The 13,897-nt window shown below is 40.6% G+C and overlaps 1 protein-coding gene across 3 annotated transcripts in view; it reads right to left on the bottom strand.

Moving 5' to 3' along the window:
- The window catches only part of LOC109967042 (autism susceptibility gene 2 protein-like), a 193,193-nt gene extending 183,519 nt beyond the window's left edge, over nt 1–9,674 (bottom strand). The window contains exons 1-2 of one of the 3 annotated variants that reach the window (XM_020612365.1): nt 9,384–9,674; nt 6,503–7,239 (exon numbers count right to left, since the gene is read on the bottom strand). In XM_020612365.1, coding sequence (XP_020468021.1) covers nt 6,503–6,790 — 288 coding nt within the window. In that variant the 5' untranslated portion in view covers nt 6,791–7,239; nt 9,384–9,674. The remainder of the gene's footprint in view (nt 1–6,502; nt 7,240–9,383) is intronic. The other 2 variants (XM_020612366.1, XM_020612367.1) reach the window with 2 other exon arrangements.
- Nucleotides 9,675–13,897: the final 4,223 nt, after the last annotated feature.

The following is a 13,897-nucleotide window of genomic DNA, read 5'->3' as shown; positions in this document are numbered from 1 at the left end:
TTTTGGCTGCACCTTAAAAATCAATAAGTCAACTTGCATTTTGTCAGCTGAACTGCTCTTTTTTTTTTTTTTTTTTTTTTTTTTTTTAAAAAGGTGTGTTATTATACATTTAGCAACAGCAGAGCAGCACAGGGCAGCTTGTGTGTTGACCACTCCAGGGCTGCCTGTCCATGAAAGTCAGCAAGACAACTTCTAAACCAGATGCAGGTACAACCTCCTCTGCTGCCATGCACAGTGTTCGGCTGACAGTGCTGTCGGTGGCACAGTGGAGAGGAGAGATACTCAGCGGTACGGTAGGATTCTGACCGATGACCAGAATAATGAACAGGTAGGCTACAGTAAAACATGATGTGATGTCTCTGTAGATGAGCTAACCTTAAGACCAGGAAGAGGAGTGACTATTGTAGTTCTTCAATTTGTACACAGGGTTTATTAAGAAAAAACTGTTGTAATATTGAGTATGTACAAAAACAAAAAGCATAAAAGCATGGCTAAATAAAAAAGCATAAACCAGTGAAGAACGGACCCCTTCTCCTCAAGCTGCAACACCAACAAACAGACCGGTAATGAAGATGACAATATGTTGCACAACATCTACCAAAAGCAATTTGAGTATCTCAAGAGCCTCATCATGGATGCTTCAGCCCAGAGACCACAAAAGACAAGTGTAAAAGTAAGATAGTGTGATCATGAAAAGCAGGCATGGGAGCAACGTTGCTCCATCACTGTGGTGACAGATGGAGAGCACTAGCATACCTCCAGGGGCCTGACCTAATCAGAATTTAACTTCACCCAGACAGAAAAAGAGCCGCTGGTGCTGTGATATGCTTGTGCACTGTTCAGTCTATTTAATACATAAAGCCTCTTAACAAGAAAAAAAGGCTTGTTGAAAGTACAGCAAAAGGAAAGAGACACAAACACATACAAATCAGACAACTAAGAGAACACTGAAATATTACCAAAGTACTAAGCACAAAAATGAGGGAACTCAAGTGTAATTGTCTTAAAAATGACACTGAAAAACACTGAGTAAACAAAAATCCAAAAATTTTACCTACAGTGGCAGTGACATCCAAGAAAAGCTCTAACAAGTTGTATCTATGAGATCTCTCTGTGATACAATGGAGTATAAAATCAATTCAATATTCTGAGGCATTACGTGCACCGCACACAGACGGCGTCGCATTGCAGCTTGTCCAATAACTGTATATAAAAGTGGACAAACCCACCGCGACATCACCCAATGGTTTTCTGAGCAGAGCAGTTTTGAAGCTCAAGTGTGGCCGTCACCATATTTGTAATGCTTCACTCTGCCTGCAAAATGGACAAAGAGATGGAGATGGAGGGTGAGTGGAGCTCGCTAAACCGCTAGGGGCCAGCCACCAGTGGCGGGACCCTCCTGCCTATCACTTAAAGCGGCCATACCCTTAATTATGTGTAACTTTTAGTATCAATATAATTTAAAACAGGCAAGTTGTACAAAAATCCACCCTCTGTACAGTTGTCATGTAAGGGGAAATCAACTCTAGAGACCAAAACCGTTTTTGTACCAGGCTGTAAACATTTATTTCTGTTGTAAAGTTGGGCCAATAGCAGGAATATCACGTGATGACCTGTAGACGGGAAGAAAAGACTGAGTCAAAAACAAATCCAACATGTCTGACATTGTGAAAGATATTCTGCCCCATCCAACGATTTTACAAACAATGCGCTGCCTGCCCTACACACATAGTGCCAAATAGCAACTGAGGCAGAAACAAATCACTTTGTGGTTATGAGTTGCAGTTATTGGTTAACGCAGCTTAGTCGGGAAAAGGGAGCGTTTAGTTTGATACAAGGAATCTCACTTCTAATGCAAACACCTGGATTATTGTCAGGCAAGAGACTGAATTCGCACAGAAATCTGAATCACACTCAAGATACAATTAATCATGCAGCCCTAGTTGGGAGCATTTCAATCAGGGGTGGCCAATTCCAGTCCTCGAGGGCCGCTGTCCTGCTTGTTTTCCAACTATCCCTGCCTGACCTGCTGCTGATTACCTGGCTCAGGTGTGTTCAGTCAGTCAGAAGCTGGAAGATACCAATTCCCTTTATCTTTCCTCACTCCACTTTCATCTAAGATGGTATCTTCACATCATATTTTCTATCATTAAACCATTATACCATATTTAGTCTTTTGAACAATATCCATACAGAGACTAAAACCAACAATGAACTGCCTCTACTCACAGTTAATGTCTGTCCATCTCCAACCTGGATTAGCTTATTCGTCTGTGCCATAGACCTCCATTGTTGTTCAAAAACGAATCAGCACTGGGTGTCATGTTTCTTTATTACGAAATACTAGATCAGTGTATATATTGCCCCAAAACTTTAAATGACCATAACTGAGGCATACAGCTATGGTCTGAAGTAAAGCAAGACTTAACCGCGTATGCACGAGATCTCTGTGAAAGCACAAGAAGCTAGCAGGCTGTAAACAAGGCACATGTCACTCGGTGCAGAGGTGTACACATTTTGCACTAAGTGCTAGACAAAAAATAATTAGCATTTCCCATCAAATGTATTAAAACTAAAATGAATGCGTCTGATTTGAAAATGTAAGGAGTACAAAGTGCTGCTATTTTTGTTAAAATGTAGGAAGTAAAACTAAATACTTGAGTTCAGATACCTGAAAAAGCAACTTAAGTATACTAAACGAAGTACAAGTACTGGGTTACTTCCCCACCCCACGAACAATTACCATCACTGAAGGTTGCAGTTCCCACCTTCAATCATGTTACTGTCAGGAAATATGGGAACTAGGAATGTTATGACTCAGAATTTCTTACACTACATATTCAAATGGTTGGTGTGGACAACATGGACACCAAAGAGAAAGTTAATGTGTTTCAGGCAGTTTTAAACCATTCATGAGAGTAAACACTGTCATTACATCTGCGACACAGAGCAACAACCTACTATATTTAAAGTTCAACAACTCTAAGAATTATTGCAATTCAGTACTGCCACCTCCTTTCATTTCCCTGTGAGATACAGTCAGGCATTAATAAGCTCAGTCACATTCTCACAAAAACATGATAGTGTGTGTGTGTGTGTGTGTGTGTGTGTGTGTGTGTGTGTGTGTGTGTGTGTGTGTATTTGCATTTACACAAAAACAAGAACAATTTGTTTCTCTGGCTTTACTTGAACAGCACATTTTATTACTCGGTAAACCACTCTGGGGCAAGATTGTTTTGTAAAATGTGCCTTCTGTTTTTCATTCACTTGACTGCAGTGAAAGGCTGAAACAATGCTGTGCAGGATAATGTGAAATCAGAAGCCTTCTACTAATATACAAAAACCTGTAGATCTGTAACAATCATGTTTTCTAATGCCAGTATTACATTTGCAGGAAAATCCCTTCAAATCTTTGTAACTTGAAAAAATAATTACTATATAGATAAAACCTGCTAGTTAGATGTCAAGGGAACACACAATAGGTAGGCCAATAAAGACTTTTTCTATTGACTAATCTATCAACTATTTTATAGCTTTAATATAAACAATTAATTTTCCTCCACAGGGGAACATGATCCAACATGCAGAACCCATAGACTGGATAAAACAAGGCATGAATACAAACACAGTGGCACCATCAACAGAGAATAAGCCCAGCCTAAACATTTTCAATGGAAGTTTTAAGAGAACAGGCAGATGGCATCATGGTTTTAAGAATGGCTTTAGCAGTAAAGGACAAACGGTATTTAGAAGCTCTCTATCATAATTTGATAAACATGGACTGGCAACACGTAGAGGTTTTTCTTTTCCATCATACAGTAGGTCATTTGATTAAGGCCTCAGAAAGTAACCAAAATATCTCTGTAGTCAATAATGTACTGACATAATATCTTGGAAAGGGTGGGGGTGTTCGAATGTAGGGTTATTAAATTCACATTAAAATAACATAAGTTGGAGCCTAGTAAAGGTGACATCTTTGCTTTTATGTAAGAATAGCCAATAGCTATAACCTGGATTCATTAGCATCATGGCCAAACAAATTGTTTATCAGTTCTTTCATTCACATACTTTAGGTTTTTCATCATTTGAGCTCTCTAACATTACAGACATTGGCAAAGGAAAAAAGCTTTATAGTACTACAAACCTTTGGTAACTCAGCAGTATGGCTGTAAGCTTAAGTATTACATGCTACAGATTAATATGTCAGTGAAACAACTGCAAAGTGTAATATGACAAGTCATTTATTTAAAGATTTACCTTACATCCAACATGTTAAAGTACGAATTTATGTAATTCTGATAACTAGAGAAGGACGAGTGCTCAGCCTCGGCATGCCACCAGTGTTACACCACAGTATGTCAGATGTAGAAGTACAACAACTCGCTCACCTTCAGGTAATGCTAAGTGCACAGTGCATGCAAAGCATCAGCAATTAAATGAATATTCACTGAATGACAAAGTAGAATCAATATTATTTTCACTGTTGTTTTTACCTGAGCTATCACGGCTGCACCACAGCCTCCCAGTGAGAAGCAAATGCAGCTTAAGGAAACATGAGTGAGGACAGTGTTAATGGATGTGACTGAGTAGTGATAAAACGTGTGGTGAAAGCCCTACACCCCTTTAGCAGAGCAGAATGTCCACGGTTTGGGTCTGATTGTTAATTACTAAAGCTTCTATCAGTGTCAGCACCATGCGGATCCACTAATCGATCTACAATCACAATTAAAAAGACCAGTTGTGTTACTAACACGGTTACCAAAAAATCTTAAATACTGCTTTATCTTTTAGATTAGATTCAACTTTATTGCCCATGTACAAGTGCAAGGCAACGAAATACACACAACTGTTTAAATTTGACCTGTTGCTGCTCTGAATGAAATGAAACACTTATTTTTAAACTTTCACACTAGAACAGAATCAAAAACAGATTCAAAAGGATTCAGATTTTATAGAATGCTATCGAACCCCATCCCTACTTATATGTGGCTCTCGATTTAACCTGGAGAGATTACAGTATAATTAAGACAGTAAATGGCTAAAGGTTTATGGAAAGGCATACATAGGTGAGCAATAAACCTAGAAAGTTTAATTTATCTTTTTACCTTATTTACTGTACCTTTGTTGACCGTGCAAACTCAAGAGCTACTCGTTTTAAACTTTCTCACATTGATTTCTGAGTTGCCAACTGACTAGACCCTCAAACTGAACAGAAAGGCTTTAGCAGAACAACAACAGAACAACAGAGAAGACGGTCAAACAAAATGAAAAGAAAGAAAGGACGCGCAGACACAAGAGCCTGTGACTAGTAAATAGATCATTCTGAATAAAAAAAGAGTAAGACACTGGAGCTGTGGAAGAGCTGATCTAACTAACAAAGGGACATGGTGACAAGTGCTGCTGCACATGTTTTTATGATGGGTCACACCAGTGAACAGAGATCAGTATCACACTGCATATATTAGAGAGTGTAAGTCACACTGCGTTATCCCAGGACACCCTGGCAGTCTGACCTTGTGAACACCAACTATTTTCACAACCTCCTGAAACAAGATTAGGACAAAAAGTATTCCAAAGACACTTAACTATAAAAGTTACGCTGAATGTGTGAAACAACATAACAGCTGTGGAGAAATAATTCCCTGTAAATTTAGCAAAAGTTCAATCTGACATGTGCAGACAGCTGACGTACAAAAGGAAAGATCCGAACAAAATGAGTGGGGAAACGTAATACTTCCATATAGACTGCAGGGGTAACAATGACTTTACGAGTATGAAGGTGGTGTGAATAATATGCTGTAAAAAACTGTGGAATCAACAGTAGCACTGAAGCTGTTTTTGGACCAACACCTTACAAAGATTCTTTCCTTTTAACTTGTCACCCTCTGTCAGCTGTGACTGTAGAGGAATATAGCAGTCAGTATGTGACAAATGCCTTCTTTGTAAGTCATAATTCTGAACTCTATTGGTTGGAGGCAGCCTGTGGCCAGTTTGCATTCGAAGGAAAATGAATAGCCAGACAGTAAATGACTCCCCCCACCCCCTAAATAAACGGATGTAACATGGTTCAAATAGCATATTTCACTATAAAACAAACAAAGGCACAACAGCCACTACAACCATAACTGAAGCCTTACACCTCATCTGGTGCAAGGCTTTGCTGGACAACTCTTATGAAAACAAAGCAGAGCAGTACACACAACAACAGCCTCTCAGTAACACAGATGGTAATCTCTGGCTGCAGCGCTACATTTAAAGCTGCATCTGTTGAACTCCAGCTCACACACACACACACACACACACACAACAGCCAAATATGCAGACAGGAGCCAAAACGCTGAGATGGCCCAGGCAGAGCTGAGCTGCACACAATAATGAAAATCTTTACCCATTGTGAAGGATTTTCAGCGGGGCTGTCATGCAAAAGCTCGACACACACACACACACACACACACACACGGCTAGAGAGTTGAAGGGGCTACCCCTGTGGTTCAACACTTACCTCCAAAGCCTCCAGGGTTACAAACCCTGTGATGGAGAAGCCATCGATGATGTCCTCTTCAGCACAAGTAGACTCCTTTCTCTTTCTTCGCGGGGGCCGAGGGCGGGATGAGGAGGGCTCCCGGTCGCCTTCCCGCTCTGAGTCTGAGGAGAATCGCAAGATGGAGCCTTTAACATGATGGTTCCTTATCCCATTTGAGCTCCTCTCCCGATCCCTCTCTGACCTTGACCTCCTCTTCTTGCGGAGGCCGCTAGATCGAGGGCCATCCGTGTTCTTCATAGGAAACATCCAGATAAGTGCTCCTCTTACAGGGAATCAAACTCTTCAAGGGCCAAACTCAGGCACTGCTCGATCTCCACTTGTATGAAAAACCCCTCAAAAAGAATCACCACAATATCCAAGCGAATGGTGTCACTGTATTAGATCCAGAGTAAACAAGTAAGATCCAACAGAGGGACGTCACATAAAATGCAAAACTGCATGGAGTCACTATACCGAGCTAGGTTCCAAGCAAAGACCATGAAAAGCAGTCCATCAAATCCTGCGCCAGAGGTGTAAAATGATCTATTAACCACGTTATCACCAAGCTGTCGATGCTGCCAAAGGGAGCACTTTTCAAGTTAAAGCAAAGGTCTGCTCAGTGAACATGTCCCGCCATGGTGAGTTGAGCAGGTGATGCCACATCTTTCTTCTCCACAAACCTACTCCTTTTACTCAAGGTCAGCAAACTCTCTCTCCTGCAAAACAAAGATAGAGAGAGCATGCATTTGCAACATGTTCACTCAGCAACTTCAACTGTGCAATTAGTCAGTGAGCCATTTTCCAAAAGGTGCTGCATAATACTGTGAATGGTAGAAGGTTCTTGTCATTCAACATAATGCAAGATAAATGTTTTATTAGGGTGACTACAGTCTCATCTGCAAGGCACATTGCCACATCATTAAAGCCCTGAGATGAGATGATCATGTGGTAAAAGTGCTCTTTAACTAGGGTTTCTGATGCTTTTACCAAGCTTGTTCCTTTCATTTCTATGTACCAGAATTTTGACTTTGTTACTTGGTCTCTTGAGTGTGTCAGTATGACCTTGCTGTTGTTTTTGGCATGGTCACTGCTAATTTTAAGTAACATATGGAACAAATAATCTGTGAAAGTGTGACAGTATCAGTAATATCCAGTACACTGGTTGTACAACAAGAACACATCTGATTGCTCTGGAGCCTGAAATCAAGCCTTAATTAAAGCAAATGTTGCAGTGCCAGTAAACTGTCAGTACAATCTGCCCTTCTCCTTTAGCTATTCTCATTTGTTTACTAGCTGCATCCATTTAGATAAACTTCTATTTCAGTATATTTCAGTTGTGTAAATGCCCACAGTGCAAAATTACTTAGAATTAAGTATCACTGATTATGTACGGGGTAAAATCTTCACTATCAAAGTTCATGCATTTTCATTTCAAAGACCTCTGAGCTGTCCACATATGGTACTGTAGGTAATCTATTAACTATAAGAGCAGCGATTTCAAAACTCTTGTTAAATAAATCAACTGTGACTTGTTGATATGCACCGATGAGCATTCACTCCAGTCCAAATGAACAAATTCATCACAACAGCCCCTCTCAACTCACCCTTATTTTTTTCTAAATATCACAATGGACCTAACATCTCACTCATTTATTCCACACCTGAAAAACTGACTATATTTTTCACACAGGTCTAATTGAAGAGGGAAACATCCTTGAGGTTTAAAGGGTATGCCAAGACCAGGTGATAATGCCATTCTTGCATTTAGCTACAGCAGGTCATGCCTTCCACTGTCTGACACTGGAGGCATGTGGCTGCTTTATGATATTAGGGTGCAACATTCAACAGCTTGCAGTCTTATTCTGGATCATTCTCAAGGCATGGCCTACAGTCTAGGCCTAAAGCCAATGAAAGTCACTCTGGCATTGGAGTCTAAAACACATATGGCTTCTATATGTGTCCAGAATATCAATTCTCACCCATTACATCACAGAAATGGTATTGTATGTGGAATAAAACTGAATCAACAAACTGTGTGCTTTCATTAAGATTTCTCTGAATAATCAGACTTAAAATGCTGATGACCATTTCAAACACAGAAGACTCTCACCTATTTTGCATTACAACACAAACCTAAACCAACCTGCCACAGTTAACCATCATCTTCAACTTTATATCGTCTCCTTGGACACAGCTTGTCACATCATTTAGCTCATCTGGATTCTGAAGCTTACCGTACATACAGTCTCCAGAATGCCATGCAAAGTAACATGTTTCAATCAAACACAGTTCTAACCATTTGCAAAAAGGGGGGAGAAAAGGCCTATGATCAAGTGAATACATAACAAAGGCACATCCAACAAGCCAGCATGCCAACATTTAAGTATGCAGCATCCATTCGCAAATACTTTCCATGCAGATGTTCTGCCTTCATACAAGCCCAAAAGCCAAATCCACCTCTACTGTAACGAACCCAAACGTGTATCCCCCAGTACCTATGCCTTTAACCTGATGCCCCGTGCCAACACTCATCTAATTACACACACACACTGCACAATTAGCCTAAAACATCTCTTATTTAAGAAAATAAACTGTCTTCTACCACTCGCCCTGGCTGTTCCAGCTCAGTATAAGAGTCTTTCCCTTGTCTTCGCTCCCAGTCCCTTTTTGTCTGCCTGTGCTGTCAGAGGAGATCTCAGACTCAGTAATCCAGTCCAGCCCACAACAGCAGCAGCGGACTGGCACTGCCTCCTGCTCCGGCTCTCCAAGCTTCGTTTTCCACTACAAGACACAACAAAAGCAAGGCTCTCTCTTTTTTTTTCTCTCCAAGACACGCCATGCAAAACCAAGAAATGCAAACCCTTGCGAGTGTGGAGAGACCGTCCGGACAAGTTGCAGGCCTTCGGTCACTAATACAAGATAAAACACAAGAAGGTTTGAAGCTGACAAAATGAATTCCGCAAAGGGGAAACCATAGGGTATCTCCTCCTACTCTCCCCAGATCCGAGCTTCAGGATCCCGGAGAAGGGGGACCGAGGCGCAGTGATACGGCGCTGCCGCAGTGCCGCTTTACAGGCTACACGTTTCCTCCTCGGTACAAATAGTGCTGTGTCTCAAAATTGGGAAGGGAACGAGTTACAACAAACACGTGTAGCCACGGACATAGCCGAGTCTGAAGCCAGACTATACACCTCTTTATGTTTGAAATAAATCCCGTCTCCGTTTTCTCTTTGTCCTTGTTTAAATGCAAAAATAATTGTGTATACTGTTACAAGTACAGAGTGGGAGTCTGCACTAATTGTCAAGGGGGAAAAATTACTTTTGAGTCAGAGTTGAGACATTAATGAACCTTGGCTGTAGCCTATGATACGCAGTTCAGAGACTGTTATAATATAGGCAACATTTATTAGCATCATTACTGAAAATTCAAAAGTAACCTATGCAAGTAACACCAAGGAAGCTGTTAAACAGAATGAGTTATCAGCCAGAAGCCTGCCATTTGTTTTCATTACCATATAACAGTGCTTTGAGTTGCACTGATAGCCTGATATTATTTAAGCCATTAATTACATTTTACACATGACTGGAAATCTCTCCTTGTGTAGCTTACAAGCTCAGGTCTGTCGCATTGTCTCCTGAAAGCAACTATAAAGTTTTACTTCATGGACATCAAGAATCTACTAACTCATCCTTCCATTCTACAAACACAGAGTCTGAAGTACTGTGGCACTAAATAATAAAACATTAAATCATCCTAATATTTGATGCATATTCATTCCACATTTGAAGAAAAGATATCCCTCGGAAAGCTCTTCTGAGCACTTAGTTGTCTGAACCCTGGCAATCAGTTAATTACTTGCACCTGTGGGTCATGGGGTTGCCTGTGTCATGCCTTTGCCCATTTTGCAACAATATACTGTGGTGTCACAAAGCAATACATGCAGTTCTTGCCAGATACAGTGATTGATTTGAAAACGCCTCACATTTGGGCCAACAAGTAACCATAAAATAAGGGCTCTGTAGCTGATTCATTATTGCTGCATGATTCATTATATAGATATTGTACTGCCCCTGAGAAGGAAACATGATTATGTAAGAGTGCAGTTATTCAAACTCCATAGAATGCTCCATTTGCCAGGAATGAATTCACACCTTGCTGCTGAGCTAAAGCCATTCAAAATTCAAAATACTAAAAGCACTGGAGAGTGTCAGTCACATGTGTTTTGTTAAGCAAATATAATCAATGCACATTTAGTGATTAATTTCCCTGAGTATATCTCACGTGTCTTTATTAACTGTTATTAGATTAATCAATTAGAATCCGAATCAGAATCTGCTTTATTGGCCAGGTGTGTTGGGCACATGAGGAATTTGACTCTGGTACATCGGTTCTCAATGTGTATGTACATATCCCCATGCAAGGGGCAAGTAAACAGTAAACCAGCATAAGGCTGTGTAGTACGACAAAATAAACAGTATTAACAAGCAATAAACAGTGCAAACAATGCAAAAAGCAGTATAAACAGGCAGTAAACAATGCAGACAGACAAAGGAATGTGATCAAAAGCACAATGCAAACTGTTATAGATAGATAGATAGATAGATAGATAGATAGATAGCCTATAAAAAGTATTCACCCCCTTGGATGTTTTACGCTTCATTGATTTTATAAATCAATCATGGTCAATATAAGGGAGAAAGTTCGTTGGTCTGATGAGACCATAATGGTGCCTTTTGGCCATCAGACAAGACACTATGTTTGGCAGACACCAAACACTGCACATCACCACAAACACACTATCCCCACTGTAAAGCATGGTGGTGGCAGCATCATGCTGTAGGGATGCTTCTCGGCAGCTGGTCCTGGAAGGCTTGTAAAAGTAGAGGGTAAATGAATGTGTCAAAATATAGGAAAATCCTGGAAGACAATCTTATTCAGTCTGCAAGAGAACTACTGTCAGGTCTGCTCATCACACCCTGCCTGTTTATGTTGCTCCTGTACGTTCTGTCAGATGCTTTCTTTTTGGTTTCTAGTCCCTGCAAACTCTGGACTGTTAGAGTTTGGACTCTGAGTGAGTGGTGACAGGTGTGATGAAGTTATTCATTTTTCTACAATCTGTTGTGGTTTGTGTCCTGCTTCCTGTTTTGTGCTTTTATTTTTGGTTAAACTTCCTGTCTTATGTCGGCTTACCTGCCCCAGCTTTACCCCGGTTCACAATCACCATTCATGGTTTCCACCAGCTGCTCGTTATCCTCTGGTCTCCTGTCTATATATCCTCCTTCCTTCCCTCAGTCTGGTTGCTGGTTCATTTTGTCTCCACACCTTGTTACCCCTGTCATTCTGTTTGTCACTTTCCAATCACCACACCCTGCCTGTTCGCGTCCGTTGTGGATTTTCAGTTTGTGCTTTCAGGTTTGTTTGAGTTTTTTGTGGTTTTGAGTTCTTTTGCCTTGCTCCCTGACTGAACTATTGTTGTTGCAAGTTTGTCCACCTTCTTTACTTGTGTCAGGTTGAGCCTCGTGTTTTTTGCCCTAGTCCTATGTTACACCCTTTCATTAAAAAGTCTGTTCAAGCAACTCCTTGGCTCTTGTGTCTGCGCTTTGGGTCCTACCTCACCCATAAATCCTAACAACTACAGCTTGGGAAAACATTTATTTTCCCGATCCTCGTGCAATCTGGCAGAGCTTGAGCAGTTTTGCAAAGAAGAATTGAGTAAAATTGCAGTGTCCAGATGTGCAAGCCTGATTGAGACTTATCCACACAGACTCAGTCCTGTGATTGCAGCCAAAGGTGCATCGACTAAATACTGACTTGAAGGGGCTGAATATTTATGCAATCACTAATTTCACATTACATATTTTTAATTAAGTGACATTACTTTGTAGAAACCTGGTTTTTCTTTGACATTAGAGGTTTTTTTGTAATTTTTTTTGTCAAAAAAGCCTAATTAAGGGTAAAACATCTGAGGGGGTGAATACTTTTTATAGGCACTGTAGATAGATAAATAATAATGTATCAATAATGATAATATGAATTAGTGGGTGAGAAAACACTTGACAGCTTGTTGAGCATACTGTTACTATATTGCCAAAGCCTTATACTCTGGGCATGAACAGGAGTCAGCATTTGTTTCAGAATGGCAATGCACAGATCTTTGCAAACTGCAGCCCATGGGTGGGCTGTGTATTTTTAGCCAGGTTTAATGATGCAGAGGCTGAGTGGTGTGGCTCTGAGCTTGCTGAAGTGCTTCAATTCCCAATGCCTGGTGGAACAGGGGTCCCACTGGCCTGTAAGAATAATACCAGGGGATACACATGCACTTGACCCTGTCTCATCTTCCTGGAGGAGTGTCCTTGTGACAAAGTGGTATGGCAGAGGACAGATGACAGCAAGGCAGTTAATTCAGCACTCCCAGCCTCCACTCATTAGGTGGAGAAGACAAATGTGCTGCACTGCCCTCCCCTCTGCCTTGCCATAATCAGCTTTAATTACACCTTCACCTTAACTTTCTCTGTTTCCACACCTTCATTCGCTGTGACACAACACTCTGGGGATTTAATAGGAGTGAATGGGGGCAACAAGGAATATGATAAGCGATATGACAAGTGATATTCTAAAATTATTTTGGCAACACCAGTCTTGCATTAAGCATATCAGCCATGTACAGTACATAAAGGTACAGACTAAAGCCACATAAATATTTGCTTTTTACATGTATGTAACTAGGTACAGACTAAAGCCACATAAATATTTCCTCTTTACATGTATGCAACTGGCTGTGACACCAGTGTCATTGTTTCCATACTTTCTTGCATATTTTCTGTTTTTCCTGGATGATTAAAAGTGTATCCACTAGGAGACAGATTAAGGCCAAATCAAGGCAGAAAGAAAACAGAATGTCTTCCATTCGGTCACTTAACAGTACCACTGGCCAACATGTCCTACAACAGAAGGTTCAAAACTAATCCCTTCCAAATACAACTTTTCTAACCTGCTTTAATAATGATCCCTTGACCCCATCTGTGACTGGGAAGGCCAGTCACTTGGCTTTCAACGAGGAAAAACAAAGATTACTAGATGAAAATGAACTGAAGAACAGGAAGTAGTAGTTCTGTAAATAAATCACAGTGCAATAGAAAACACACTTATGGCACCAAAAATGTCTTGGTGAGCCAACAAACCCTATCAGGTCCTTACAGATCATGTGTTTTTTCACAGTGCAGGTCTTTTCCACATACCTGAAATGCCTTAAAAAGCTCATAACAGGAAAGTCAATCACAGGCCAACCATTCTGCAACTGGTGCTGCCTTGGAAAGAAATAAAATGCATGTCTCCTGTTAGAGTACTTATGTATCTTTAATTGCCAAGTCAGT

Source organism: Monopterus albus, unplaced genomic scaffold (genome assembly GCF_001952655.1).
Source record: "Monopterus albus unplaced genomic scaffold, M_albus_1.0 scaffold124.1, whole genome shotgun sequence".
In the NCBI taxonomy this organism is placed as follows: domain Eukaryota; kingdom Metazoa; phylum Chordata; class Actinopteri; order Synbranchiformes; family Synbranchidae; genus Monopterus; species Monopterus albus.
This window is presented reverse-complemented; position numbering and strand designations above follow the sequence as displayed.